Below are 27,786 nucleotides of genomic sequence, written 5' to 3'. Positions count from 1 at the left end.
GTGAGCAAAATGTTGCTCTCCGCTGCCATTAATGTTGCTCCCAGTGACCTCATAGTAAGTGCTCATTTTGAAATTCCTGGCTTAAATTCAAGTTTTTGTAGGCATAGAAGCATAGGTGTACTTAGTGTAGTAGCCTACATGGGATTATCAATTAACCAAGGAATTTGGTTTTTGCTCGAGTCAAAAATGCCAAACAAGCGTATCTCTACGTGTATGGCCACCTTAAAGGAATAGCCCAGTGTAAAAATAAAAGCTGGGTAAAGAGATAGGCTGTGCAAAATAGAAAATTTTCTAATATAGTTAGTTAGGCAAAAAAGTAATGTATAAAGCCTGGAGTGACTGGATGTCCAACATAACAGAACACTACTTCCTGCTTTTCAGTTCACTTGGTTTACACTGACTGGTTGCCCTGGTTACCAGGCAGTAACCAATTAGCGACTTGAGGGGGGGCCACATGGGTCATATCTGTTGCTTTTGAATCTGAGCTGAATGCTGAGGATCAATTGCAAACTCACTGAACAGATATGTACCATGTGGCCCCCCTTCAGAGTTAGAGAGCTGAAAAGCAAGAAGTTGGATTCTGGCTATTATGTTAGACATCCAGTCACTCGAGCCTTTATACATTACATTTTTCACTAACTATATTAGAAATGTTTTTTATTTTGCACAGCCTATCTATTTACACAGTACACTGTTTACACTGAACTGTCCCTTCAAGGAACATTGTAAATGAGCCCAATATTGAGAGCTCCAGGTGACAACCAGTACAGCTACGGGACCTGTTGTCCAGAATGCTCTGAACCTGGGGTTTTCCCAGATAAGGGATTATTTTGCCCCAATAAGGATTAATTATTTTGAATCAATACAGGACAATGTTTTATTACTACAGAGAAAAAGGAAATACTAGCTGATATTAGATTGTATGTTTATCCATCTGACCGAAATATGCCATGGGTCCATTTCATATTTTTTTTAAAAAAAAACAAAAAACGTTGGTGCAGTAAATATAAAAATACTGTTCAAAATGGCTGTTCCAAAAACATTCAGTAGGTGGCACTTAAAAGGCTTGCATGAGTTTCAGTCAGCATTAAAGAAGCAGCAAGAGGGGCTGGAGCCAATACATCCCTGAGCTCACTCTGGCTGAGGAGACACAACAGCCAAGCTCCAGTGAGAGCAGCAGTCAAGGAGAGAGAGAGAGAGAGAGAGAGAGAGAGAGAGAGAGAGAGAGAGAGAGAGAGAGAGAGAGAGAGAGAGAGAGAGAGAGAGAGGAGGGGAGGGTGCGAGAGGGAGAGACAAGCCACTGTGTGGAGCAGCACAAAGCAAATCCAGCAGCAGCCACAGTAACAATCAAGTCTGACACCGCACAGCAGATTTAACAGCAGTGATCTGTCACAGAGAGGACATCTCTTGGCCACCCGGATCAACATTAACAAGAAGACCGCTTGCCTTGTATTATGACTGTAAAACACTGAGGAAGTGTGTGCGACTGATCTGCTTTTATCAGGTAACATTTACTGTATGCTCCTGCTGCATGGAAACATTATGCAAACTGGACAGCAGGCAGATTTAATATTATCCTTACGGTGCTGGGCAGCTTTAGAAATCAGCCTATGCTAAATATAAGCTACTGCTTTACCATAGGAAATAGATGTTTCACCAGTCTGACAAAGAAATAACAGCACAGAAGAGGATTTTTTAGTTTTTCTTTTTTTTTTTTACAGATAAATTATTTTGTTATTATCTTTCCCTTTATTTTTGTCCAGCTTTTGCCATTTTTATACAGAGCTGTAAACTGAATTTTGTCGGTGCAATGAATTTAGTTCCTGTCACAAAGAGCTTACAATCTCAGTGATTTGTTGTTCCTGCTCAGGTAAAGGGCAATGAAAGACCCGTTGTGTGTCAACTATAAGTTTCCACTACATCAGTCTGCATGTTTCCATGAACCTCTATCTATATCATAAATATATACAAGTATAAAAATATCTATTGGAATTATGTGTTTTGAGATCTGTACTGATAGACATAAGAGTGAGGTTTACTGTTTGCTACCAGTGGAATTCTTATGTATTTTTTTCCTTATTACCTTACAACTATGGTCTCAGCTCACTCTGTTGGTAAAATGTTTGCTCAGCAGGGTAACATTAGAAAGGCAAATCCCATCTCAGCTGCAGAGGATATTTGCTGTTTATGTACTGTAATCCTGATTTAAAATCAATACTTTCCATGAGGGGGGAAGCAATTAGGTTTCTCCCTACATTTTCTCTGACTTCAACGTAGAAACGCAGGAACAGGGTTTTAAATTCAGATGTTGCATGTGGAATAGGCAAGATGTAATTTTATGGAAAGACTCCTGATAATAATTTGGGTTAATTTCTCTTTTCACAGAAGGGTTCAAAAGGATATCAGCTAGCACCACAGCCTTTAAAATCAGTGGTTTAATACAAATATTGATAAAGATAAACGAAGATTGATTGTCATCCGACTCCAGTTTGATTTTGCGCCCCCTCCCCTTTATTTGTAACAGGGCAATAAATTATTTTAATCTCAGATCCTTTACAAATAAATACTGAGGCAAGAAATGCATATTTATTTTAATTCTATGAATATTTTGTTTATAGTGAAATATTTATGTCTTTACAAAAAGGGAAATCATCATTTTTCCAGGCAATCTCTATCTCTATTTTCCTAAACATAATTATACTGTATGCAATTTTAATGAAAGACACTAGCAAGGTAAGACCTAGTTCGTATTGTTATTTTCTACATATGGTATCAATTTGCAGGTATATTTGGAATGGCATTTTGAGGCATATCTACAGCATGAAATATTTTTAAACAAGAATTGTCATATCATCAGATTGCTGAGTTTTCAACCAATCACCAATAATGTCTAAAGCTAATAAAAAAAACAAGATTAATCAGACAAGTGTTTGGAGAATGATACATATAACTGGGAGAAGAGGTTTACGTGCATGTTTCAGATGGGTTATATTGAACATTAACTCAGTAGTTGACACATGTCTATAAACACTGACAAACTGCTCTTTAAGTACAATGGAGCTCACAAGCCCAAAGGGAGATGAAGCCTACCAATAACTCTTTTCACCTGCTACTGAAAATCTATGTAAAATACCTCTTATTTAGATCTGGATTTGCAAGACGTCTTAATGGGTTTTTTTTGCTAATAAGAAGCAGCAGCTCAACTCCTCACATTGAGTAAACTGCAAGAACTACACCCCTCATAAATTATTATTCCATTTAAAGATGTGTATGATTTTAACCTTCTTAAATATGCATGCACTGTGCTGAGGACATGGCAATCAAAAGAAAGTCAAAGTACTTTAATATTTTTTTGGTTTTGTTTGTTTGTTTTGACTGGAGGTAATGGCATGCAGACTACCATGCTCATGATACTGAGTAGTGAATTTCCTCTTTACCGCAAAATGGAACAAATGGATATTATTTCCTGTGCTAATGAAATTGCATTGATTACAGAAGATGCACAAGTCAGAATGGCAGCAAAACAACACAAGGAAATGCATACATATATACGCCTTTAGCTCTCTTTGAAGATCAGTATCATTATTTTCATTAGATGAGAAGCCAAGTTTATTAGCATTTCAAACACAATTCTGCATGCGCATCCTTTGTGTACACACTATAATAGATATATTTAGGAAAAATGCTTCCATTACTATCTACTGTATGCACAGTAGCTAATGAGAACTTGATAATCCAACAATTTCAGACACTTCTTGATTCTGAGACTCTGAAACACTGCAGTCCATATGGCACACAGCCTCATGAAATATTTTACAGGTATGGGATCTGTTATCCAGAAACTGATTATCCAAAAAGCTCAGAATTACAGGAATTCCATCTCCCATTTTAATCATTCAAAATTTAAAAATGGTTTCCTTTTACTTCTTTTAGAAGACTTAAGGTATGGAGATCTAAATTACGGAAAGACTCCTTATCCGGAAACCCCCAAGGTCCCACACATTCTGAATAACAGGTTCCATTCTTGAACAAGAACTTTCCTGCTGATAGTCCCAGGCACTGGAGCTTATTTAATTGTTGAACTGATATGAATAAAGTTGCAAATCAAATCAAGACCAATTCACCTATTTTTCTTCATTACTTTTGAAGAAACGTCAATGAAAACCTGTCAATAAAATGTTTGGTTAAATAGGCCAGGATAGGAAGATGTATTGCTATAGTTACTAGAAATGTTGATACTTGTAGGGGGTTATTTACTGAAATCCGAATTTATCTCATATTTTATTAAAAAAAAACATGACCAAACTCCTATGCTCAATTTGACCCTATTTATTAATAAAATAAGCCAAATGAATCGGATCGTGGAAAAACTTCATAACATTTTTTTGGGCTTTTTTCCAAAATTGCTTGAGTTTTTGCCCGGTCAGATTTTCAGGCTAAACCCAGCGCAGACCTTGAAAACTTTAAATTGTAATAGGTGCCACTCCAACTGACTTACTTATTCAGGACCTCGAAGTGTCTGAGATGGCTTTTTGCAGCATCGGGGTATAATAAATCTCGAAAAATTTGTGTTTTTTCCCCACAAAAAATGTTTTTGCCCCAAAAAGCCCGACCAGATAAATTTGAGGTTTAGTAAATATACCTGTAGTGAAAATGAAAGTGGTTAAATGGATGGCATTTAGAAAAGTTAAAACTGTTTTGATAATGTTTACATTGTAATTGTTTTTTGCGTACTCTTAGGCAACAATAACAAGGAATGAGGTTATAAAAGATGGTATTTTTACCATATAAACATAATCTTTCTTTAATATAATATAAAAAGTCTATTAATTGATTGGATATAGGCACAGTGCACAAAGTAATAATAAAAGATACACACTTAAAGCTGAAATGAATATTTAAGCTACTGCATTGTAGTTTAATTTCAGTGAAACTGGAGGAAGAAACCCTAGCAGGTTACCTGTGATTCTAATTTGTAATGGGAGTATATATTTTGCACCTTCTATTAGTGGTACAGTGTGTGCACCAATAAACCAGATCTTCATAATAAGACATAAGTAGGCTTATGCATTTCACAGACTCATTGACTTACTGACAAATTACTACTAAATCCCAAAGTGGCTGTTTGGGGCCAACACTGCTTTCATGGCAAATATTTATTTTAAGACCCATGAGGCTCATTTACCAATAAAGCACAAGTGCAAATTCACCCACCTGCTCTTTTAACTATGCGCAACTGCACATTACACTAGGGCTCATTGGAACCAATGCAAGCCTTGGCTGATAATTACAGGGTTCCCCTCATGGGTTGCATCCATGGTTGAAACTGACTTGTACCAAAAAAAATGCTAATATCTTAAATTGAATAGTGCACCAGAAGTGATGCCATTCCCACCAGGCCCAGACTGGCAATCTGTTGACAGATGCAATTTTTAACCTGCGATGCTGCCCCTCTTACTTTTCCTGCATCGAAGGGGGTCCAGGAGGGGGCCGCATCTCTCTAAGAGAGAGAGTAATAGTGTCTCCGCACTAGCCAAATTTCTGATTTTAGGACTGGAAATTCGGCTCTTAAAGTTAAAGGAGAAGGAAAGGTTAAAACTAAGTAAGCCTTATCAGAAAGGTCCATCTAAATATACCAGTAAACCCCCAAAGTAGTGCTGCTCTGAGTCCCCTGTCAAAAGAAACACAGCATTTCTTTCCTTCTATTGTGTACACATGGGCTTCTGTATCAGACTTCCTGTTTTCAGCATAAACCTCATTGCCCTGGGCAAGAGCATGCTCAGTTTGCTCCTCTTCCCCACCCCCCTCCCTTCTCTACTGTAATCTGAGCCCAGAGCAGGGAGAGACTCAGGCAGGAAGTGATGTCACACCATGTTAATACTGCAGCTGCTATCCTAAACAAACAGAGTTTCTAGAGATTTTTACTCAGGTATGGTAAAACATTCTACAGAATAAATATAGCATTCTAGGTTGCACTATTGCAGCTAATCTATTGGCAATAAAATGCCTCTGTAGCTTTCCTTCTCCTTTAAAAGGAGTGGCATTTTGCCACCCCTTGTAACCTGATCAGCGTTGTGGTCTGAGGCTGATTGAGGTACTTGCCTCATTTGCGTAGCACCCCTGTCTGTGTGTTCTGGCAAATACCAGGGGGCTGTTGTAAGTTACCATAGACAGTCACTTAGGGTTGCCAACTGTCCGGTTTTGACCCAGACAGCCCTGTTTTTTGAAGGGCTTTTCAGGTCAAAACTGTCACCAAATTAGGAAAACCGGGAAGAATTTCCAGAGATTGATGAGGCAATCGGCCAATCGCCACTTCATAGCCCCGCCCCAGATGGCACAGTCCCGCCCCCACCGCATCATGGCCCTGCCCCTCCCACTGCATCACAGCCCCCTCCCCTTAAGACCATCATGAGGGAAAGGTGGCAACCCTACAGTCACTATTGGACTGTAGAGGCTGTTTGGACCTCTGTGTACCTAAAATGCTAGGGTCTATCTCAGTCCAGAACCGATTTCCAATCACGTGCCAGAACTCCATATTCATCAGAGCGATTGCTAAAAGTGCAAGTTGTGAAAGCCACACCTTAGTGTGCACCCACAATTATCCTGGAATTCTGGTACAAACACTGCATTACGTGTAAAAAACATGGAAATTTGCATCCACAAATTGCAGTTGCATCTGTTTTTGTTCGTGAGCCTATGCAAGGCATAAAATTATATGTAACAATCAGTTGCCTGTAAAAATCTTTGGCTTTGACAGCATGCCCTATTCTGTAAAGAAGATTGCTGACTAATCTTGTTTCATGTAAGTGTAGATGCTGCAGTGCTATACAGTCCTGGATGGCACTTAAACTCTGGCATGCTTTCCCCAATCGATAACAGAAACTGAAGATTTGACAAAATCTAAAATGGAGGCAATGGACTGGGTATTTGAAATTGCTTAGATTGTTTTGCAAATCATTTGTTTCATACTGTAAAGCAGGTAGCAAGCTTAGCTGACAATAACACATGTAAAACCCTCTTTCTGGATAAGTAAGGGTAGCACAGTGAACATGAGAAATGGAAAGTGAAATGCAGGTCTATTGTTCAAAAATAATTATGCAGAAAAAGGAATTATTAATCGTAACAGCTTTGCTCTTCACCATATTTATTTACAAATACCAAACAAGTTCTGTGTAGAGATAGATCTGAAAATGGAGTACTATATACACATAATCATATGCTATAGACAGTGTAAGCCCTTTTGTGTGTTTAAAGGGATTGTTCACCTTTGAGTTAACTTTTAGTATGATGTAGGGAATGATATTTGCAATTGGTTTTCACTTTTTATTATTTGTGTTTTTTTTCAGCAGCTCCCCAGTTTGCAGTTCTAGCAATCTGTTTGCTAGGATCCAAATTATCCTAGCGACAATGCATTGATTAGAATAAGAGACTGGAATATGAATAGGAGAGGACCTAAATAGAAATATGAGTAATAAAAAGTAGCAAATTCTGGAGGCTAAGATATTCTGTGGTGGTGGTATGAAATGGTGTGATCCAGCTGCATGATATTAGTATGATTATAGAGGGGACCCTAACAACATGCCAATAAAGTTTCAGTTATCTCTGGACATTAACCACTTGTCAGGATTGGGCTTAAAGAGGAGAAGAGAAATAGTACAGTTTGAAAAGTCTCTGGAGAAGGACAGACCAGTAGAGAGATATTGTTGGTTGTAAAGTAGTGATGCCCTATTAATAATTAGACAATAACAGGTGCATGGATGTTTTTTCACAAATAGATGTGATTATACAGGTATTCCTAATGGTTTGTGAGATATAATTTATTATATACTAGATTATTTAGACAGCTCGACCAGGGATGTTTTATCCAGCTACAAACAACTCAGCCATGCTGTGTGTCAGTGGTACATTGCAAATTATTGATTTATGCTGGAATAAGCCAATTAGGTGAAATCAGTGACTCCCTGCATGATTGGTTTGGGTGCAGTCACTCTAATAACATTGTTGTTTAAACCATATATATGCTATGTACAGTACATGGGGGGGGGTTATTTTTTTTTTATTGACATTACATATTCATTTCTGTGCCACACAATAGGATTGTTTTGCCTCCATTAAGGATTAATTATATCTTAGTTGGGATCCGGTAAAGGAACTACGTTCTTATTACCGAGAAAAAGTAAATAGTTTTTAACAATTTTAATTATTTCATTAAAATGGAGTCTATGGGAGATGACCTGCCTATAAATCTGAGCTTTCCATATAACAGATCCCAAACCTGTAGTACTTTCTATTCCATTATTTTATTGTTTAACTGTAGAGCACTGCATAATATAAATTACATAAGTAAGAGGTTAACAAGGGGTTCCATAGCCATATAAAGGTACAGTATAAGACCAAAGTCATCATCATTCAATACATATTTCATTAGTAACGTGACATAAATGACATCACTGGATGACAAAGCTTAGCATGGCTCTTGTGTAAAGTTTCAAACTCTTGTAGTATATATTCAAATTTTTATTTAAAATATGAATATAAAATAACACCTGCATCTATTTGTGGGGGCAATGGCAGCTGTGTTCAAAAATGAGCCCTTATAATGTACAAGCATGGGATCCATTATCTGGAAACCTGTTATCAAGAAAGCTCTGAATTACGGAAAGGCTGTCTCCCATAGACTCCGTTTTATCCAAATAATTCAAGTTTTGAAAAATGATATATTTTTCTTCTGTAATAATAAAACAGTACCTTGTTCTTGATCCAAACTAAGATATAGTTGATTCTTATTGCAAGCAAAACCATCCTATTGGGGTTATTAAATGTTTAGATGATTTTCTAGTATACTTAAGAAATGAAGATCCAAATTATGGAAAGATCTGTTATCCGGAATACCTAAGGTCCCGAGCATTCTGGATAACAGGTCCCATACCCATAATAAGTAGGGATGTATCCATTTTAATTGCTGATCAACAAAATGCTCTTTCAAATTGTAACAGTTTGGAACAGAACAGACTCAGTAAGTAAATAGAAATTAGATAATCAATTGGGTTTTGAATCATCAATTGATTTGCTGAAACCACAGCCATAAAAACTGCTCTGTGAATCATGATTTGAGTCCAAATTACACGTAAATCTCAGGAAATCCAGAGAAAATTAATTAGTGTATTGATCTGATTGTCACTAAAGGTTCATAAGCTATTTCAGTTTTACTGGAATGAGTCATTGGTACAATTAATAAAGGCTTTATATCAGTAAAAGGCAACACACTGTTCTATTTCAGAAACAGCAAAGCTTTTCCTGGGAGTTGTCTTTTGGTAACAACCAGAAAACAATTGCTTGGCGACCCCTTTTCTATATTATTTTAACTGTCAATCAGTATTATATTATAGGCTTTGTTGAAGCCATTGTAGATAAACCCCAGGTGCAGTTATAAATGTTGGAAGGATTATTGCACCCTTTGGCATGCTATTGTTCGCTGTTCTGATGTGTTATGTAAGAATAAAATGAAATCTATGGCATTTGTATGTAAATGTTTTATTCTAGTTTAAGCCCATGCACTGTATTTATCAGGTGTGCTATGGATGATGCGCTGGCGAATCTGATTTGATGGGAAAACAAAACAGCAGCTGGCTTGTCTATTACAGTTACAATCTGGCTATGCTCTGCTAAATCCAAACGAGCTTATTCAGTAGAGAGGTGCATATCCATAATGCATTTGATTTACAATATAAATCTTTTTTCTTTCTCTCTATCCATGGGACAATCTACAAACACACACACACACCAGACATAACTACATCCACAATCAGCCTTGTGTGGCTTTTACAGTTTAGGTATGAGATCTAATATCCAGCAACGTGTTAAACAGAAAGCTCCAAAAATACAGCAACGCTATCTCCCATAGTGTCTTATTTAAACCATTAATGATATTGCTTATTATTCTATAATAATAACACTTGACCAAAGGGAAAGTGAATTTTACATATGTTAGTCGTGTTTTAAATATTTTTTCTCAATGGAATGAATTTAAAATCCTGTGGTGTTTTACATTTAGGGGTCTTATTTACCATATATGTGGCAATGTGCAAAGTGAAGGAAATTGCATTTACCTATAACGGAGTGTCAGGGGTCACAAGGTGCAAGAGAACCCTGTCCATTTCTTTTGCCCATGGTAGAAATTAAGTACAAGACTGCCTTAAAGGGGTTACTCATCTTCAAACAACTAGTTGTTTTCAGATAGATCACCAGAAAAAGTGTAAAGTATAATTTTTCACCTTCTAAAGCTGCTCTGGAAGGTGGGGTCGCTGACCCTGTAAACTGTTTTAAATTGATACATTTAGGGGCAGGTTAGTCAAGGTTTGAATTGAAAATTCAAATTTTTAAATTCGAAATTTGAGTTTATTTTAGTGTAATTCAACTAGGAAATTGTCCAAATTCGAATCGAATTTAAAAAAATTATCATGTACTGTCCCTTTAAGAATTCGACTATTCGCCATCTTAAACTTGGTGTTTAAGGGGACCTCCTACAATCAATTTGGAGTCATTTGGTGGACTTTTTAAAAAAATATATTTTTTTTTTCTTTTTTAAATATTTTTATTGGGTGAAAAACCTCGAATCAAATTTGATCGAATTTGATTCTAATTGGCAGCTCAATCCTATTCCTATATTAAAAATAAATAAAGTTCATAGAAACACTTAAAGGCAGACAAGTAAATGAGAACATCCACAGGATGCTAGGTATTATAAAAAGAGGGGAAACCACTTTATAGATCACTGGAATTACCATCACTTATTTTATTCTAGAGATGCATTTTCAAAAAGGATATGAATAATTTAAAGACACTTCCGAAGTGGATAGCAAGATATGTCATCTAATGGTAAAATCTTTCAGGAAACACTAAAAGACCTTACAATATGCAGGATTATTTATGGAAGAGAGAAAGAAGCCACTTGTGAGGGAACCCTTATAATGCATTAGGGGTGTTAAAAAAAGCTGATTTCTGTCTGATAAATCAATATTGACTCAAATTAGGTCACATTTATGTTTAACTGCTTTGTCTTGATAAACACCCATAAATATATTTATGCCTTAATGAGTTAATCTTTATCAACTGCATGTAAGGAATGGAATTGTTTTTTGAAATATTTGAAAGTCAGGTTTCTAGACACCACAGTAAAATATTTTTAGGATAGCCTAATATTGAAATTTCCTATTTGCAAGGACCTCTTACACTACAAAGGGCCCCCATTAGTCACTGGGCCTGTTTTTCCTGTTAGTAAGAGGTACTCTGTGCAGGTGTAGAGTGGTGCAAGTTACATGTCCATTCACACAAAACCTCAGTGATTGGACCTCTGAACTTAATGATTTATATTGGTACATAGTTAAACCATAACATTTCTTTTTGCACCCCCATGTTGTTCCTTCCTCGTGTGAATACAGGATGGCTCTTATAAAATTCACTAGAGGGATGAACATTCATGGAATGAATACACAAAGAGATCATTTCAATATGTATCATATTGTTCATTAGACAATTACTACATTTTGAATTTAATATGTGCATCTGTTTTTTTACATTTGCATGAAATTGGCGGAATTTTTTTCCCCACACAGTAGTGTAACGTGCCAGCACATTTATTTTTGCAAGTCAAGAATATAGCACATTTCCATATCTGGTCCAGTCAATGATTCAGCCAATGAGTCAGCCATTGCTTATGCACTTAAGAACAGATTCATTACAATTTGAACTGGGGAATCCTAAGGATTCCCATTGGTTAGTTTTTTTGAACACTTTGCTGACAGTCAGGAAAGTGTTCAATAGACAAGGAAAGTGAAAATTCCTGGGGGTGCCAACCCATTAGACACCCCAGTGAATGTAATTGCTAACCTTTATACCCCTGGCGAGCACTGTTCTTGCTGAAAACACTCCAACACAGTGGTATTCGTAGTGGGTACCACTCCAGTATTCAAATTGAGCTCCCAGGGATCCCTTGCAGCATGTCACACCATTAACATAAGCAGTATAAGAACACTGGTAATTGACACATTTGCAGCACAGTCAAATAAAACCTATTCTATACCAGTAAAGCTGGCCATAGACACACAGATCCTATCGTACGAATCGAGGATTTGTACGATTTTCGGATCGTGTGTGGCGTGTGCCAACATCTTTCGTCCGGCGGAGATCGGTCATTTGGTCGATTGGTCAGGTTTGATTTTGACCCGACCGATCCCGCCGGAGCCCATGGCACATCGTAATCGGATCGTTCGGCCATATGGCCGAGCAATCAGATTACCCCCGATATAGCCATGCTTGTTAATGGCATATCGGGGAAAGATCCGCTCGTTTGGCGATGTTGCCAAACGAGTGGATCTTTGCGTTTATGGCCACCTTAAGGCATCCCTGGAAACTCAGTGAAAACGGAGGCATTGCACACACTACCCAAAGTTGGTGCATTTTTCTAAAAGAGGATCTCCACCAAGTTGTGCAAAGGTCTATTATTATTATATTCACTAGGGGGTTCCTAACAAATTGGCAACCCCCAGGGTTTTTTACTTTCCTTATCATTTAAGGAATTGTCAGATTTATCAAAAGAAATCAATGTGTCAATTCACCAGAATGTGTTTGACTGCTTTGAGAAGTTGAGGACCATTTCATGCCATGGGGTGTTAGAGCTCAGAGATGAATGCCTCACTGTTACAATATTCCCTAAAAATTAACAAGATAAATGAAAATTAACAAGCTAAATGAATACAAGTTAGTAACCACGACAACTTGTACGTGTGGAGAGGGTGCTCGAGTAGTACCCCGCAGTAGTAGCCCATGAACATGTATCCCACCAACAACTAGTGATATCATGATTGGCCCCTCATCTGGACCTTTCACGGTTGCCACTTACCACCCCTTCTTTCTGTGTCTACCGGTCCCACTTTATCTATGGGTCCCCTATGGTTTCCAAGTTTGCTTTACCACTGGTAACACCATAGGTATCACTGTTTCAGAAAACCTTGGTTCAACAAAGAAAAAAACCTATGAAGTCAATCATTACCTCCTCGGTTCAAACAACAGTAGTTCATAAATATGCCCCTCTCTAATGCAAGGTTGGTTACATTGAAAAAACATGACTTAACTTGTTTGTGTATAACCTTAGGTCACCTTAAGATTTTAGGGTAGTGCTACACGTGGCTGTTTCTTGGCTCCTTAAACTCCTTGTGCCTGCACACTGGCTGACACTGTGCTTGTCAGTGCAGAGACCTAAAGGAACTTATGGAAGGCCTGTGTGCCACTAGTATAAGATAAATCATATTCAAAACCAACCCTCCTTAATCTATACATGCACAGATACATCTATTTAGATAGAAAAAAAAACATACTTCCAGAATTCATGAAGATTTTTCGAAAGCCCAGACACGGAGCATCATGTATAAAAGCATGGATGGCACATTAAGTTCTGATTTTACTGGCCCTTTAATGCCATCAAGGTCAAGCAATAATCTTTTTACACTTGATCTTTTAGAAGCAATGACTTTCCTTGCCAGGTGGGAAGAATGCCATGAAAAGCTACAGTATGATCTGCATTTATAGATGCTTATTTTCAGCCTAATAAAATCCTATTGCAAAAAAATGGCACTAACCAATTGTTTACTGATAAACAAAATCATATTCAATAAAATCGTCTTGTTTGTCAGTGAGTGTACTGTATTTGACACATTTGCTAAACAGGTGCAGCCATTTGTAGTCCTGCTGCTACTTACAGCAAAATTCAGCTCTTGGCTATAAAATGTTGAACATATGTTACACTTGATTAGTGACGACAGCATATTTACAGATTGCTTTTGAAAGCAAGCGCATCCCTGTAACTATAAAAAGCCACCAGTGACTTCACTGGCAGTAAGACTTTGTTGGCACGCAATCACCCAACAAAAATCATTTCCCCTTATCCTCTAAAACGAGTGATAAATCCTTTTTTTTTTTTAGAAAACACAAGATTCCCATCTGACGTATTGACGTATTGTGCCTCATTTTTGTATCAACCCCCTAGTTGCTAAATCTGACATTATATTTGTAAAAATAACTACTTTAAAAACATTTTCCAATGTTTCAGTAAGTGAAACGTGTATGTATGAATTCATTTTAGAACATATCTGCAATTACAATATTATCACGGTTAAGAGAAGATGAATGTCTCATGCCTCTTCTGTAATATATTGCTGTGGACTGAGAGGATGGCACATAAAAATCTACTAAACCACTTTCAGATTAATCAGTGGGAAAAGAAATCCTTTCTGGCTCAACATGTTCCTGCCAAGGTTATAATTCTGAATACCATAGTGTGCTAGAAAGTTGTCCATTACCAAATTTTCTTGAAGGTTTTGACCAAGTAACATAGTAACATAGTATGTTAGGTTAAAAAAAGACAAACATCCATCAAGTTCAACCTTTTAACTTTTTTAACTTGCCTAACTGCTAGTTGATCCATTTGCAACTGTCAAGATCCTGTTGCAAGGATGCCACATCTTGGATGGAATTAATTGGGCTGGATAGATTTGTGTCATCTGCAAACACTGATACATTACTTACAATACCCTCCCCTAAGTCATTAATGAACAAGTTAAATGAAGAAGTATACTTGTAGTCTGCCACTTGTAAATGCCACTTTCTGCTGCAAAAGAACCCTACACTGTGCTGCACGTGGGGTTTCTATTACTTTAATAATAACTAGATTAATCTGACTAGATCAGGACTCAACAAACATATATTCATGTTTTAAATGTGTGATTTCAAAAACACACATTTAAAACATGAATATATGTTTGTTAAGTCCTGATCTAGTCAGATTAATCTAGTTATTATTCTGCAACAAAACAATAACAGCCAAACATAGCACACATAATACAGTCTATATTAACTTTTTTAGCTATGAAAAATCAAAACAGGATAAAAGGACGTTATCCTATTCCTTCCTACATTGAATATGATTGAGTAAGACAGCGTTAGGATCCAGTGAATTAGAACTATTAGCTTTACCACCCAAATATTAGTTTATAACTAGGTAATCACTGTTTCCCGTTGTAGGAGGCAAATTTATTATATTCAGAGGGGCTATGAGGACTCACCCTAAACAGCAGGGGGATCCGTTGGAATCCCTGGAATAAGATATAATAATATCTGACAGTCCCTTGGAAGCCCCTGCTGCCAGCCTACTGAAGGGCCCAATTGCCTTACTTTCCATTCTTTGCTTTCCATGTCTTTATCTTCAGGACATAAACATTAAGTAGGCTGGTTCACCTCTTAGTCAAAGATTGGCTTGTATTTTTGCAACTTAGACTAATGTTAAAGTGTGAAGTGGCAGCCTATAGCAGTCCCTGTTTGGCCATAAGCCTTGTCTTTATGCAACCAAAACTTACCTCCAAGCCAGGAACTGAAAAATAATCACCTTCTTTGAGGTCACTGGGAGTAACATCCAAGGGGTTGGTGAGCAACATGTTGCTCGTGAGCCACTGGTTTGGGACCATTGGTCTAGTAGAATATTATTAGAAATTTTTTAATTATCGAAATCTACCCCAGTTACATGTAGAACCTTACATAAAATTGGAGTATTTAGATGGGATGAATGGGAACATGTATGTATGATCACATCCTGCCATTTATAACATGATTCTTGAGCTCTATATTAGTATTATGATCAGGGCTGTATTCCACCCCCACCTCTGCCACTGGGTTTTGTGGGATTATATTCCGTTCCAGTGGAAGAGAGGTTTATTTGTTGGACAGAAAATGTATTTATGTTAAGCATTCGAGGGCCGTGCCCTTAAAGGTACCACCCTAGGCACAGGCCTTCGAGTGTCAATATGGTAAATACAGCTCTGGTTATTATGATATGGTATGAGATTATCCTTGTCCAATAATATGTAAACATCTTGCGGCAACCTCATAGGATAAGAAGTATCTTCTTATCTAATGAAATACATTTAGTAATGCTATAGAAGTCTCCCAAGATGATTATATTGCAAAAAGCACTGAACCCTGCAACTTTTAGTAGGACAAGGATTACAAAAAGTCCTGCTTGGGAACGTTGGAGGTAATTGCGGACTCAGCTGTATTTTCTCAATCACTTGTTCTTAGTCACTGGCCTGTAAATGTATAATTTAAAATATAGAACACATTACTTTTGATGAGAAATATATATATTCCCCTGCTAATCAATCAACTGAATAAATTAAACTGCCTCCATTCAAGCATACACTTAGGGACATATCTATGAATCCACGTTTGGGAGAACAATTACAGAAACTGTAAGTGAGTCATTTAGGTTGCACACTTTTTAAATATGGTAAAAACCCACTTGTAGGGAAAAATATGCTATTTTTTTTAATCCAGTTCAACAGAAAGCTATAATAATTGATTTCAGAAAACACAAGTGAATTCAGAAATTTGCTCATAGTTTCTGTAATCATTTGCCCCAAACCTAGATGGACAAAAATTCATCAGCCTGCCCCTAGATTTCCAATATACTGACAAACAAGTATAATGAATTTTCATATACCTATATGTGAACATCACCATTACTTTAATGCCTTTCTATTATTTTCATCTTTTAATGGAGGTGAGGCATGGGAGTATTTTTAGCAATGCAGATAACAGGGATCTGTTCTCTTGTCACGTTCTATTGATGGGCTGCTGGGGGAAAAGTGTGTGGGTAGGGATGGACGAATCTTTTAGCCTTGTTTCGCTGCGAAAATGCCGCCCATATACTTGCATGGCATCTCGCGTCAAAAAAAATGATGCGCATCAAAAAAAATTTCCCCACACGTCAAAAAAATGTAGACGCCCATAGACTTTAATGGCCACAGTGACATTTCGCTGGCGGTGAATTTTTGGTTAAGCGAAATGGGTCAAACTCGCCCAAGCCTATAAGTGGATCATGTCAGTGTAAGTTGCAGTGCAGCAGTAAAGAGTGACTGAAGTTTATCAGACCACAAGTCACATGACTGGGGGTATTATTATTATTTTTATTAACATGTATTTATATAGCGCCAACATATTGCGTAGAACTGTACATGGGAAACTAACAACATATCATATACCATATATATGTAGTTATTTAAACTGTGTATATAGCTAGTTTGTGCAAAATTGCCTCCAGAAATATATATATATATATATATATATATATATATATATATATATATATATATATATATATATATATATATATATATATATATATATATATATATATATAGTTGCAGTCATATAAAATCTCTGTTGGCTAGATGTTATAGTTTATGCCCTTTTACAGCTAAAGAAAATGCCTTCCTAATATACTGCCTTCTTAACATATCTTTAGTTTTATCTAATGGTTTGACTTAAATTCCAGGGAACAATTTCTAATAATGACAATATTCAAAGCCAGAAAAATCATTTGGAATATGCCACGTACCATTGATATTGAACTAGAGGACATCTTATAGCTACAGATGATGCTCTAAATATTTTAATAAATGCATTGATTAGAATTTGTCATGAAGTAATGATGATTTCTAAGTGGCTATAAACTGAATACCTCCCAATTCTCATTTCAGTAACCCATTGTGATCATAGCAGCATAGTGTGGAATAAACAGTAAAACATGGAGGAACTTTTTAATAAGCTGACATCAAATTAACAATTGTACCGAAATGAATTTGCATTTTAGCAATAGTTAAAAAGCTGACAACAATTTTGTAGGTTTCCGGAATGTGTTATTTATCCGTATGTCTTTGTTATCTCCATTGCCTATGTGACATCAACTGGGTCTTCTTTGAAATTAAATCATGAAGCTTTATTCTATCGCATTGCAAATATCATAGGAAATAAAAGGCCTAACACTATTCTGCACTGACAATGTAGTCATCTGTGACCTCTGATGAAGTGCCAGAAGGGGGCATGAAACGCGTCAGGTGATTCAACATGTCATAGGGTAGGAGTACAACTGCTAAAGATGCCTGTCTGTTGTTTTAATTTTTTCAATAAAGCTGGACAGTGATTTTTATCCAAAGTGTGTGGATTGGCTTTCTCGCCTACCTAACCCCCCACATCTGTATATTATATTGCTAATGTTTACTGAATGTAATAATCAACTATTGATACCATTATAAAGTAAGTAAGGATGTTTCCTTCTTCGAAATAGTAAAATACAATTGTCGCTATGATGTCCCACTTTATTTTGAATGACTATTTTACAAAGACGTCAACTTTTATCACTGCGGGTTATAAAGCTAATTATAAAATTCTGAATTTTTCTTTACATTTTTTCTGTGTTTCTTCCTGCTTAAGTACTGACATCGTATTCGGATCATGCACAAGCATCTTGAAGTTCTTAAGCCTAGTTTTCTTTTGACATTGCACCATAATAGTTCCATCAAATTGTGAATCTTGAACTGCTATCTCTTTTATTATTATTGATTAAGGCATATAAAGTACTGTTTTTTTCCATGACTAAAATATTGCTACAGAAGAACTATTATTTTCCTAGTATATCTAATGTCAAACTCAAGATTTGGGCAAGGGACAACCGTACTGTAAAGCATAGTTACAATGAAATAGCTATTTAGAGTATACCATAGTTGCGAATTTTGCATGCTGATGGTATTCATCATACTTACATTTTCAGTCCCTCAGGGTGTCCTTCCCAGGGATTGGCTCACACATTCCCTATAATTTGGTTCAGTTTATATACTCTCATCCCTGACATTCCATCTGGTGTCTGTTATCCTGCTACAACTGCATCTCTAGGATAAAGCTTAATCTCAGTAAAACTAATGATATGCCTTCCTTCAATGAACTCTGCTTTATCTTGTTGTCGACTCCTGAGCAACACCCTTTTTTCTCAACCACAAAACACAGGCATCTACAAAAACATTCCATTCAGATTGGCATTATTTCCTGTCTATATAATGGTACAGAATTCTAAGTCTCCTCTTATTATACTGATTTTCACTATCCTTTTCACTATCCTTCCAATCAGCTTAGCAGTCCTAGCATAGACAACCTCTACCATAAACATGATCCATTCTACTGTCTAACACTAACATGACCTGTTTAATTTTCTGTTTACAAGACATCTCATGTGCAGCACACACCAAATATTCATTGTATAGTTCTGGCTATGACTAGGGTTGCCACCTGGCCAGTAAAAATTATGGCTGATCCCAATTATTATTATTATTATTATTATTATTAATAGGGAAAAAAGATAAATATATAGGAAGGCAGGTATTTTTTTCCAGAAAAGGTGGCAACCCTAGCTGTGACTGTGCATCCTTCACCCATAACACACAATTGCATTACACAATCACACTTATTAAAATGATAATTATTGCATTTCATATAGAATTTTTCAAAATAATGTTTAACACTAAAAGTATTGATGGATCCTGAATATACCTGAACTTTATTTAAAATAATACAAGGAACAATATATTCAGTGGACAGACCCTTCATCATGACATGCCACTGTCCACCTTTTGTGTTTAATCCTGTGGAAGCAGCCAGAAAGGGGATGACCTAGTAGTTTGTGTCATTTGATGGCATGGCCATACATGGAAAGTTCTATAGAAATTAAAGCCCCTAGATTTTTCAATGATCTGTACAGATAGATAATACAAACCTATGTCAGCAAATATATTGCTAGGTTCAAAGCATGTAAGGGTATATTTGTGCTCTAAATATACAACTTACAGCTCCTGTACCAAAATTAGCATTATCGCCTTTTTAGAGCAAATTCAACAGCCAACAAAGGGGGGCAGCAACAAAGGGAGCACTATGTGACATCAGAGGGGTGTGGTGATGACAAAAGCGGTGGGGCTATGAAATCACAGACATCAGGATTGGGGAATGTAATGGAATCCGACTTACCTGGTGTCCAAGATGGCGACCTGGATGACGTCCCTCTGCTCCACCATGCTGTTCCTGCTGACCTTGCTTTGATTGCGTCAAGAACGAGTCGCCCTCGGATTGGACGCCGGCGTCAGAATGGACGCCGGCGTCAGAATGTGCGCCGGCGTGATGACGCCAGCGTGAAGACGCTGGCGTCGGCGTCATGACGTCAGCGCGTCAAGTTTCGGCGCCAAAGACTGAACTATTTAAACCCCATTTTCCTTTGTGTCCTTGCCCAATTATAGGTTCCATTCTCTTGTGTTCCTGGGTGTGTTATATATATTGTCTGATTTCTCCGTGTACCAATTCCTGCCTGTTTTCTCGACACTGTTTGATTGCTGCCTGAACCGACATTGCCTGTGCCCTGACTATTCTTCCGGATAAACCTTTTGTACTTCGAACCTGGTCTGGTCTCCTCTTTGGTCCTTACTACTACTGTGCCTTCGGGCCCGTTACAGTATAATTGGGCCATGGACCCTGCGGAGGAGACCCAAACTTCGCCTGAAGTCCGCCAAGCTGTCCGTGGACTGTCTGAACGCTTGCTCTCCTATGAGTCTCAGCAGGCCCATCTCGGCCAAGTTCTTATGGCGATCCAGGAGAAGCTGTCTGCATTCCTGCCAGCGGCCCAAGTACCTGCTCCGGTTCCTGTGTTTCCGGTACGTGTCTCTGAGCCCCGTATCCCTGCACCTCCTCTGTATTTCGGCGATCCAGAAGCTTGTCGCGGATTCATCATCCAATGCGAAATCCAATTCTCTTTGCTTCCTGGCCAGTACGTCACAGAGCGTGCCAAGGTGGGCTTTATCATCTCCCGACTGCAAGGGAAAGCTTTGGAATGGGCATCTCCACTCTGGGAGAAGCAGGATCCAGTCATAGATGATGCTAAAGTTTTCTGCCGGGATCTCCGCACAGTTTTTGACGCCCCAGGTCGGTCTGCCTCGGCTTCTGCTCGGTTGTTCCAGTTACAGCAAGGAACTCGCTCTGTGCCGGAATACGCCATAGAGTTTCGTACCTTGCTGGCCGAAACATCCTGGAACAACGACAGTTATCATGCTGCCTTCTATAACGGCCTGGCGATGCGGATCAAAAACGACCTCGTGTCCCGTGAGATCCCCTCCTCTTGGGAAGATTTGGTTTCCTTGGCGGTGAAAGTCGACACCCGGCAGAGGCAACATCAAGCTGATTGTGAGCGGGCCTGGAAATTGCAGAGGTCTCAACTTGCTTTAGCTCCTCGCTTCCAGAGACCCGTTCTTCCTCCTCCGGTAATTTCCTCTTCTCCTGTTTCTCCTCCGCAACTTGCCAAGAAATTTGTGCAGATTGGACATGATCATCTGTCCGAGCCAGAGAAACTTTGCAGAAGATCTGCAGGACTTTGTCTTTATTGTGGGGGCAAGGCCCACTTCGCTCTGGAATGCCCCATAAAGCCTAGAAAGTTCGGTGCCAGGTCTGGGGAGACTTCCGTGGGTGGAATTACCCACACTCTTCGTTCCTCTGCTCATCGTTTTCTTCTCCCTGTACAGATCCAACTGGGCTCTCGAAAGATTTCCTTACAAGCTTTCCTTGATTCTGGGGCCGCTGGAAACTTTATGGACAAGGTCTTCGCTTCCAACCATGCCATTCCTCTTCAGTTCTTGGCAAATCCTCTCCGGGTCCTAGCCATTGATGACCGTCCCTTGTCTTCTGCTATCATCTCCCAGTCCACACAAGAACTCTCTCTTAAGGTGGGCACGATGCATTTGGAGAGACTGTCTTTTCTTATTATTGACTGCCCTTCCACTCCAATTGTACTGGGACTTCCATGGCTGTGCACACATAACCCAGTCATTGATTGGTCTTCCTCACAAGTCTCTCGCTGGAGTCCTTTCTGTCAACAGAACTGTTTGCCTGTTATGCCTCTTGTCAAAGTTTCTGCAATTTCTTCAAGTTCTTCTCTGCCTTCCACTTATCAAGCATTCGCTGATGTCTTCAATAAAGGCTCTGCAGAGATTCTTCCTCCACATCGACCCTACGACTGCCCGGTCGAGCTTCTTCCTGGTTCCATGCCTCCCCGTGGTCGCACCTATCCTCTTTCTCCTTCCGAGACTGCAGCCATGAAATCTTATATCCAGGAGAATCTCCAGAGAGGCTTCATCCGTCCTTCTTCCTCCCCTGCTGGTGCTGGATTTTTCTTCGTCGAAAAGAAGGATGGAAGTCTGCGACCTTGCATAGACTATAGGGGGTTAAATAAAATCACCATTAAAAACCGTTACCCTCTCCCTTTAATTTCTGAACTCTTTGACCAGTTAAGGGGCGCCAATCTTTTTACCAAGCTGGATCTTCGGGGTGCCTATAATCTCATCCGAATCCGTGAGGGAGACGAATGGAAGACCGCCTTTAATACTCGAGATGGGCATTACGAGTACCTAGTAATGCCGTTTGGTCTCTGCAATGCCCCTGCGGTCTTCCAGGAGTTCGTTAATGACATTTTCAGGGACTTGTTGGGGCAAAGTGTGGTCGTCTACCTAGATGACATTCTTATTTTCTCCAAGAATCTCCAGGAACATCGTTCCCAAGTGAAAGAAGTTCTTCTTCGTCTCAGGAAGAACAACCTTTTTGCCAAATTGGAGAAATGTTCTTTTGAGGTGTCATCCATTCCCTTCCTTGGGTACATCATCTCCCAACAGGGCTTCAAGATGGATCCAGCCAAGGTTTCTGCAATTCTTGATTGGCCCTTCCTACAAGTGTCAAGGCTATCCAGAGATTTATCGGGTTTGCCAATTATTACAGACAATTTATTAAAGGTTTTTCGTCCAAGATTTCTCCTATTCTTGCTCTTATCCGCAAAGGGGGTAAACCTCAGCACTGGCCCCCTCTTGCCCTGGAAGCCTTCGAATCCCTGAAAAATGCCTTCTCTTCTGCTCCAATTCTCAGACACCCTGAACTCCTTCTACCTTTCTTCCTCGAAGTTGACGCCTCTGATGTAGGAGCTGGTGCGGTCTTGTCTCAGAGGTCCCCTTCGGATGACAAGCTTCATCCTTGTGCATTCTTCTCCAAAAAGTTTTCCTCTTCTGAGCAGAATTATGATATTGGGAACCGGGAGTTATTGGCAGTCAAATTAGCCCTGGAAGAGTGGAGACATTTGCTGGAAGGATCTTCTATCCCTGTGACCATCTTTACTGACCATAAAAACCTTGAATTTATCCAGTCCCTCAAACGCCTGAATCCTCGACTAGCCAGATGGTCATTATTCTTCTCCCGTTTTAACTTCATCATCACCTTCCGTCCTGGCTCAAGAAATCGGAAGGCTGATGCTCTGTCCAGAAGCTTTGTTCCCGAGATTCCTTGCTCCGAGGACCCCGAACCCATTGTGCCCCCTTCTAAGATCATCGCTGCTCTGTTTCCTTCCTTGGCCTCACAACTTCTTTCCGCCCAGACTGCCGCTCCGGATAATATTCCTCTGGGGGTTGCCTTCGTTCCTCCTGATTGTCGTCAGTCCATATTGTCTCAGGTCCACTGTTCTAAACAAGCAGGTCATCCGGGAGTTGAGAAAACTACCGAACTCCTCTCTCGTGTGGTGTGGTGGCCTTCCATGAGAAAGGACGTCAAAGACTTTGTTTCTTCTTGTACCATTTGTGCGGTTTCTAAAACTGGACATTCTCCTCCCAAAGGTCTTCTTCTTCCATTACCCATTCCATCGCGCCCTTGGACTCATCTTGCCATGGACTTCATTGTGGACCTCCCTGTTTCCTCTGGACACACTGTCATCTGGGTGGTCATTGACAGGTTCAGCAAGATGGCTCATTTCATTCCCCTCCACAAGTTACCCTCTGCTCCTGAACTTTCCAAACTTTTCATCCACCATATTTTCCGTCTCCATGGTTTTCCGGCTGAAATTGTCTCTGATCGGGGGTCGCAATTCGTTTCTAGATTCTGGAGATCCCTGTGTAAAACCCTCAATATCTCGCTACAATTTTCTTCTGCCTACCACCCCCAGTCCAATGGAGCTGCTGAGAGGGTTAATCAGGCTTTGGAACAGTTTCTGCGCTGCCATGTCTCCTTGTGCCAGGATGATTGGTCGGATCTTCTGCCTTGGGCTGAGTTCGCCCACAACAACGCCCTGCACTCTTCTTCCCAAAGGTCTCCTTTCTTCTGTGTCTACGGGCTGAATCCTTTGGCATTTCCTCAGGACCTTCTTCTCACCAATGTCCCTGCTGCCAACGATCAAGCGGCCCACATGATGGCTATTTGGCTTGCTGTGGCTTCTAATCTGGAAAAAAGTTCCCTGGTGCAGAAAAGGTTTGCTGACAAAAGAAGAGTTTCTTCCCCTCAATATGCTCCTGGAGACAAAGTCTGGCTCTCCACTCGAAACATTCGTCTTAAAGTTCCAACACCAAAACTTGGTCCCAAATTCATCGGTCCTTTTCCTGTCATTGAAGTCATCAACCCTGTTGCTGTCCGGTTACAACTCCCTCCTGAGATGCGGATTCCAAATGTCTTTCATGTCTCGTTGCTTAAGCCTGCTGTGCCCGGTTCCTCTTCTTCTTCCCCAGCTCCTGTCCTGGTCGATGGTCACCAAGAGTTTGAGGTTAAGCGGATTTTGGATTCTCGTTTTTCCAGGGGCACTCTTCAATATCTAATCGAGTGGAAGGGTTTTGGTCCAGAGGAGTGTTCCTGGGTAAAGAATTCGGATGTCCATGCTCCTGCCTTGGTCCGTAAGTTCCACAGACTTTTTCCCTCTTTTCCTAGTCTCGGTGGTCCTGAGGCCCCCCCTAAGGAGGGGGGTACTGTAATGGAATCCGACTTACCTGGTGTCCAAGATGGCGACCTGGATGACGTCCCTCTGCTCCACCATGCTGTTCCTGCTGACCTTGCTTTGATTGCGTCAAGAACGAGTCGCCCTCGGATTGGACGCCGGCGTCAGAATGGACGCCGGCGTCAGAATGTGCGCCGGCGTGATGACGCCAGCGTGAAGACGCTGGCGTCGGCGTCATGACGTCAGCGCGTCAAGTTTCGGCGCCAAAGACTGAACTATTTAAACCCCATTTTCCTTTGTGTCCTTGCCCAATTATAGGTTCCATTCTCTTGTGTTCCTGGGTGTGTTATATATATTGTCTGATTTCTCCGTGTACCAATTCCTGCCTGTTTTCTCGACACTGTTTGATTGCTGCCTGAACCGACATTGCCTGTGCCCTGACTATTCTTCCGGATAAACCTTTTGTACTTCGAACCTGGTCTGGTCTCCTCTTTGGTCCTTACTACTACTGTGCCTTCGGGCCCGTTACAGGGAAGGATATAAGGAAGGATATGTTTGGGGGTGAGTTCTGGGCAGATTGTAGGCTTATGTGGCAGATCGGGGAACAGGCCAGGGGCTGAACTTGAGGGTGTTACAGATTTTCCAGCAACTATATTGCCAGTAAATTTGTAATACCTGCCCCAGCCTTGGCAGGTATTTTACCAGCTAAGCCATAAAATACCAGCCGGATGGCAACTGTAACCAAAATACACATGAATTAAGTAATTAAGAACAATGTATGCAATTTTATGATAATTAAAATTTGTGTACTCATAAGGGTAACGGGTTCTCTGGAGCAGGGAAATGGACAAGGAAAATCGAGAAATTCCCAAATATTTCCTCTTTGACATTTCCTCTTTGACTGACATCTGTACAAGAAAAGTCTGTTTATCCCAAAAAAAAGTGTCCACAAAATATACAACATTATCATAAAATTTCTTGTTGAGTGAAATTGATTCTAGTAATTATTTTATGTTTTTGCAAGCGATTATAGTTATTGTTTCTAATGTTAGTAAACTATTAGCTACTTAACAAAAACAAGTTATAATTGCGGTTGCATGAATGAATCAATGGGCAAAAAAGGCTCTATTGTCTTTCAATGAATTAGTCCAGATGCCTCTGATTCTCACAGCATTGTTTTACTGTTACACTGATTTATATGTAAAATCATAGCCTTAGTTATAAAAACAGACTTTTTGATAAACAAAAAACAGACTCTGATACAACAAAGAGAGTGGTCACAAGTAAACTAGGGGCAATGTCATATTTGCACTTGCCATTTTGGTTCTGTTGTCTGATTGGCTAGTTCCATCTGGTTATGAACTATCCAGTTCTAATGCATAGTTGCTTCTATTAAATGGGACAGTGTTTTTGAATAAGAAGTGGCAGGATCAATGCTTTTAATTGCAATACATTAGTGACCATTCATTTTTTTCCACTAGATGAAAATAGTTCTTACCTATGAGTGCTAGAATAAAAAGCAATGTGTACAATAGTGTATTTAAAGTACCTAGACAGGTTAGCTGTCTCCCTGTAAAAGGGAAAAAGTGATGTATTTGGAAGCTGAGATGAAAAGACTGTTGCATTATATACCATATATAAAACCAAATATAATGCTGTCATGTAATGCTTTAAGTGGACTGGTTTTCTGCTTTAAAATTGATTATTGGGGGTATGATTGTTATTAAATATTGCCTCCAATATGGATTCTTTATATCTTAGTTGGGATCAAGTACAAGGTACTGTTTTATTATTAGAGAGAAAAAGAAAATAATTAAAAAAAATGTAATTATTTGAGTCAAATGGAGTCTATGAGAGATGGCCTTCCTGTAATGTGGATCATTCTGGATAATGTGTTTCCGGATAACTTATGCCATACTGAATATCTACTACGCTGCAGCACAACTGCTGTTTGATATAGGATACTATTAGAATGAAAAATCTTCCAAGAACAATAGACTTCTTATTTGAATCAATTGTAAGAGTAGTACAAGGCATCTTACAACCATGTAAAGCAGCAATGGCTCATGAGGAATTCTGATATTATTGCCCATTTTGTTTGTCCTGTAGTTATTACCATTGATCCCAACAAAATTTAATTTTTTAATTTTTTTTTCCCATTCTAGGTGTTTCTCCATATAGACATCTGATTCACTGAAGAAAATGCCAGAACAAAGTAATGATTACAGAGTAGTGGTGTTTGGAGCTGGAGGAGTTGGTAAAAGTTCTTTGGTACTACGGTTTGTTAAAGGCACCTTTAGGGAAAGTTACATCCCAACAATTGAAGACACCTACAGACAAGTGATCAGTTGTGACAAAAGTATATGTACTTTGCAAATAACCGATACCACGGGGAGCCATCAATTTCCAGCCATGCAGCGTCTGTCAATATCAAAAGGACATGCCTTTATTTTGGTTTATTCCATCACCAGCAGGCAATCCTTGGAGGAACTGAAGCCAATTTATGAACAAATTTGTCAGATAAAAGGGGATGTAGAGAGTATCCCTATAATGCTGGTCGGAAACAAAAGTGATGAAAGCCAAAACAGAGAAATGGATAGCTCGGAAGGAGAGGCAATGGCCAAAAAATGGAAATGTGCCTTTATGGAGACATCTGCTAAGATGAATCACAATGTGAAAGAGCTGTTTCAGGAGCTGCTGAACCTTGAGAAACGCAGGACTGTGAGCTTACAGATTGATGGCAAGAAGAGCAAACAGCAAAAAAGGAAAGAGAAACTAAAAGGAAAATGTGTGGTCATGTAAAGAACAAATCTGCACCACAACCTTCACAGCACTTCAGAAAAGAAAAGAAAAAAAAATGGCATGTACAAAACATAGACAAGCAGTCACAGTCAGCCATTCCAATCACTTTTAGAACACAGTAGTAATTTATTTAGCAGCTTGACTCACTAGAGCAGTATGTCCAGTGACCAGTTATACTCATAACTCATATACTTATATGTTTGAATATTAACACCACAACATCATACAAAGTCTGTGAAGTTCTGGGGCATGCTGGCGGCTATAACAGTCCTGAGAATTTCATATTGCACATGAGCCTTCAAAAGGGCAACTGGAGTAATGATCTTCAACTT

The 27,786-nt window shown here is 39.2% G+C and overlaps 1 protein-coding gene across 1 annotated transcript; it reads left to right on the top strand.

Moving 5' to 3' along the window:
- The first annotated feature begins 1,296 nt into the window (after positions 1 to 1,296).
- On the top strand, positions 1,297 to 27,495 carry diras2.L (DIRAS family GTP binding RAS like 2 L homeolog). The gene is given in 2 exon segments (NM_001092668.1): positions 1,297 to 1,504; positions 26,818 to 27,495. A coding segment is annotated over 1 exon segment (600 nt). The 5' UTR covers positions 1,297 to 1,504; positions 26,818 to 26,854; the 3' UTR covers positions 27,455 to 27,495.
- The last annotated feature ends 291 nt before the right edge of the window (positions 27,496 to 27,786 follow it).

Source organism: Xenopus laevis, chromosome 1L, assembly GCF_017654675.1.
Source record: "Xenopus laevis strain J_2021 chromosome 1L, Xenopus_laevis_v10.1, whole genome shotgun sequence".
NCBI lineage: Eukaryota > Metazoa > Chordata > Amphibia > Anura > Pipidae > Xenopus > Xenopus laevis.
This window is presented reverse-complemented; position numbering and strand designations above follow the sequence as displayed.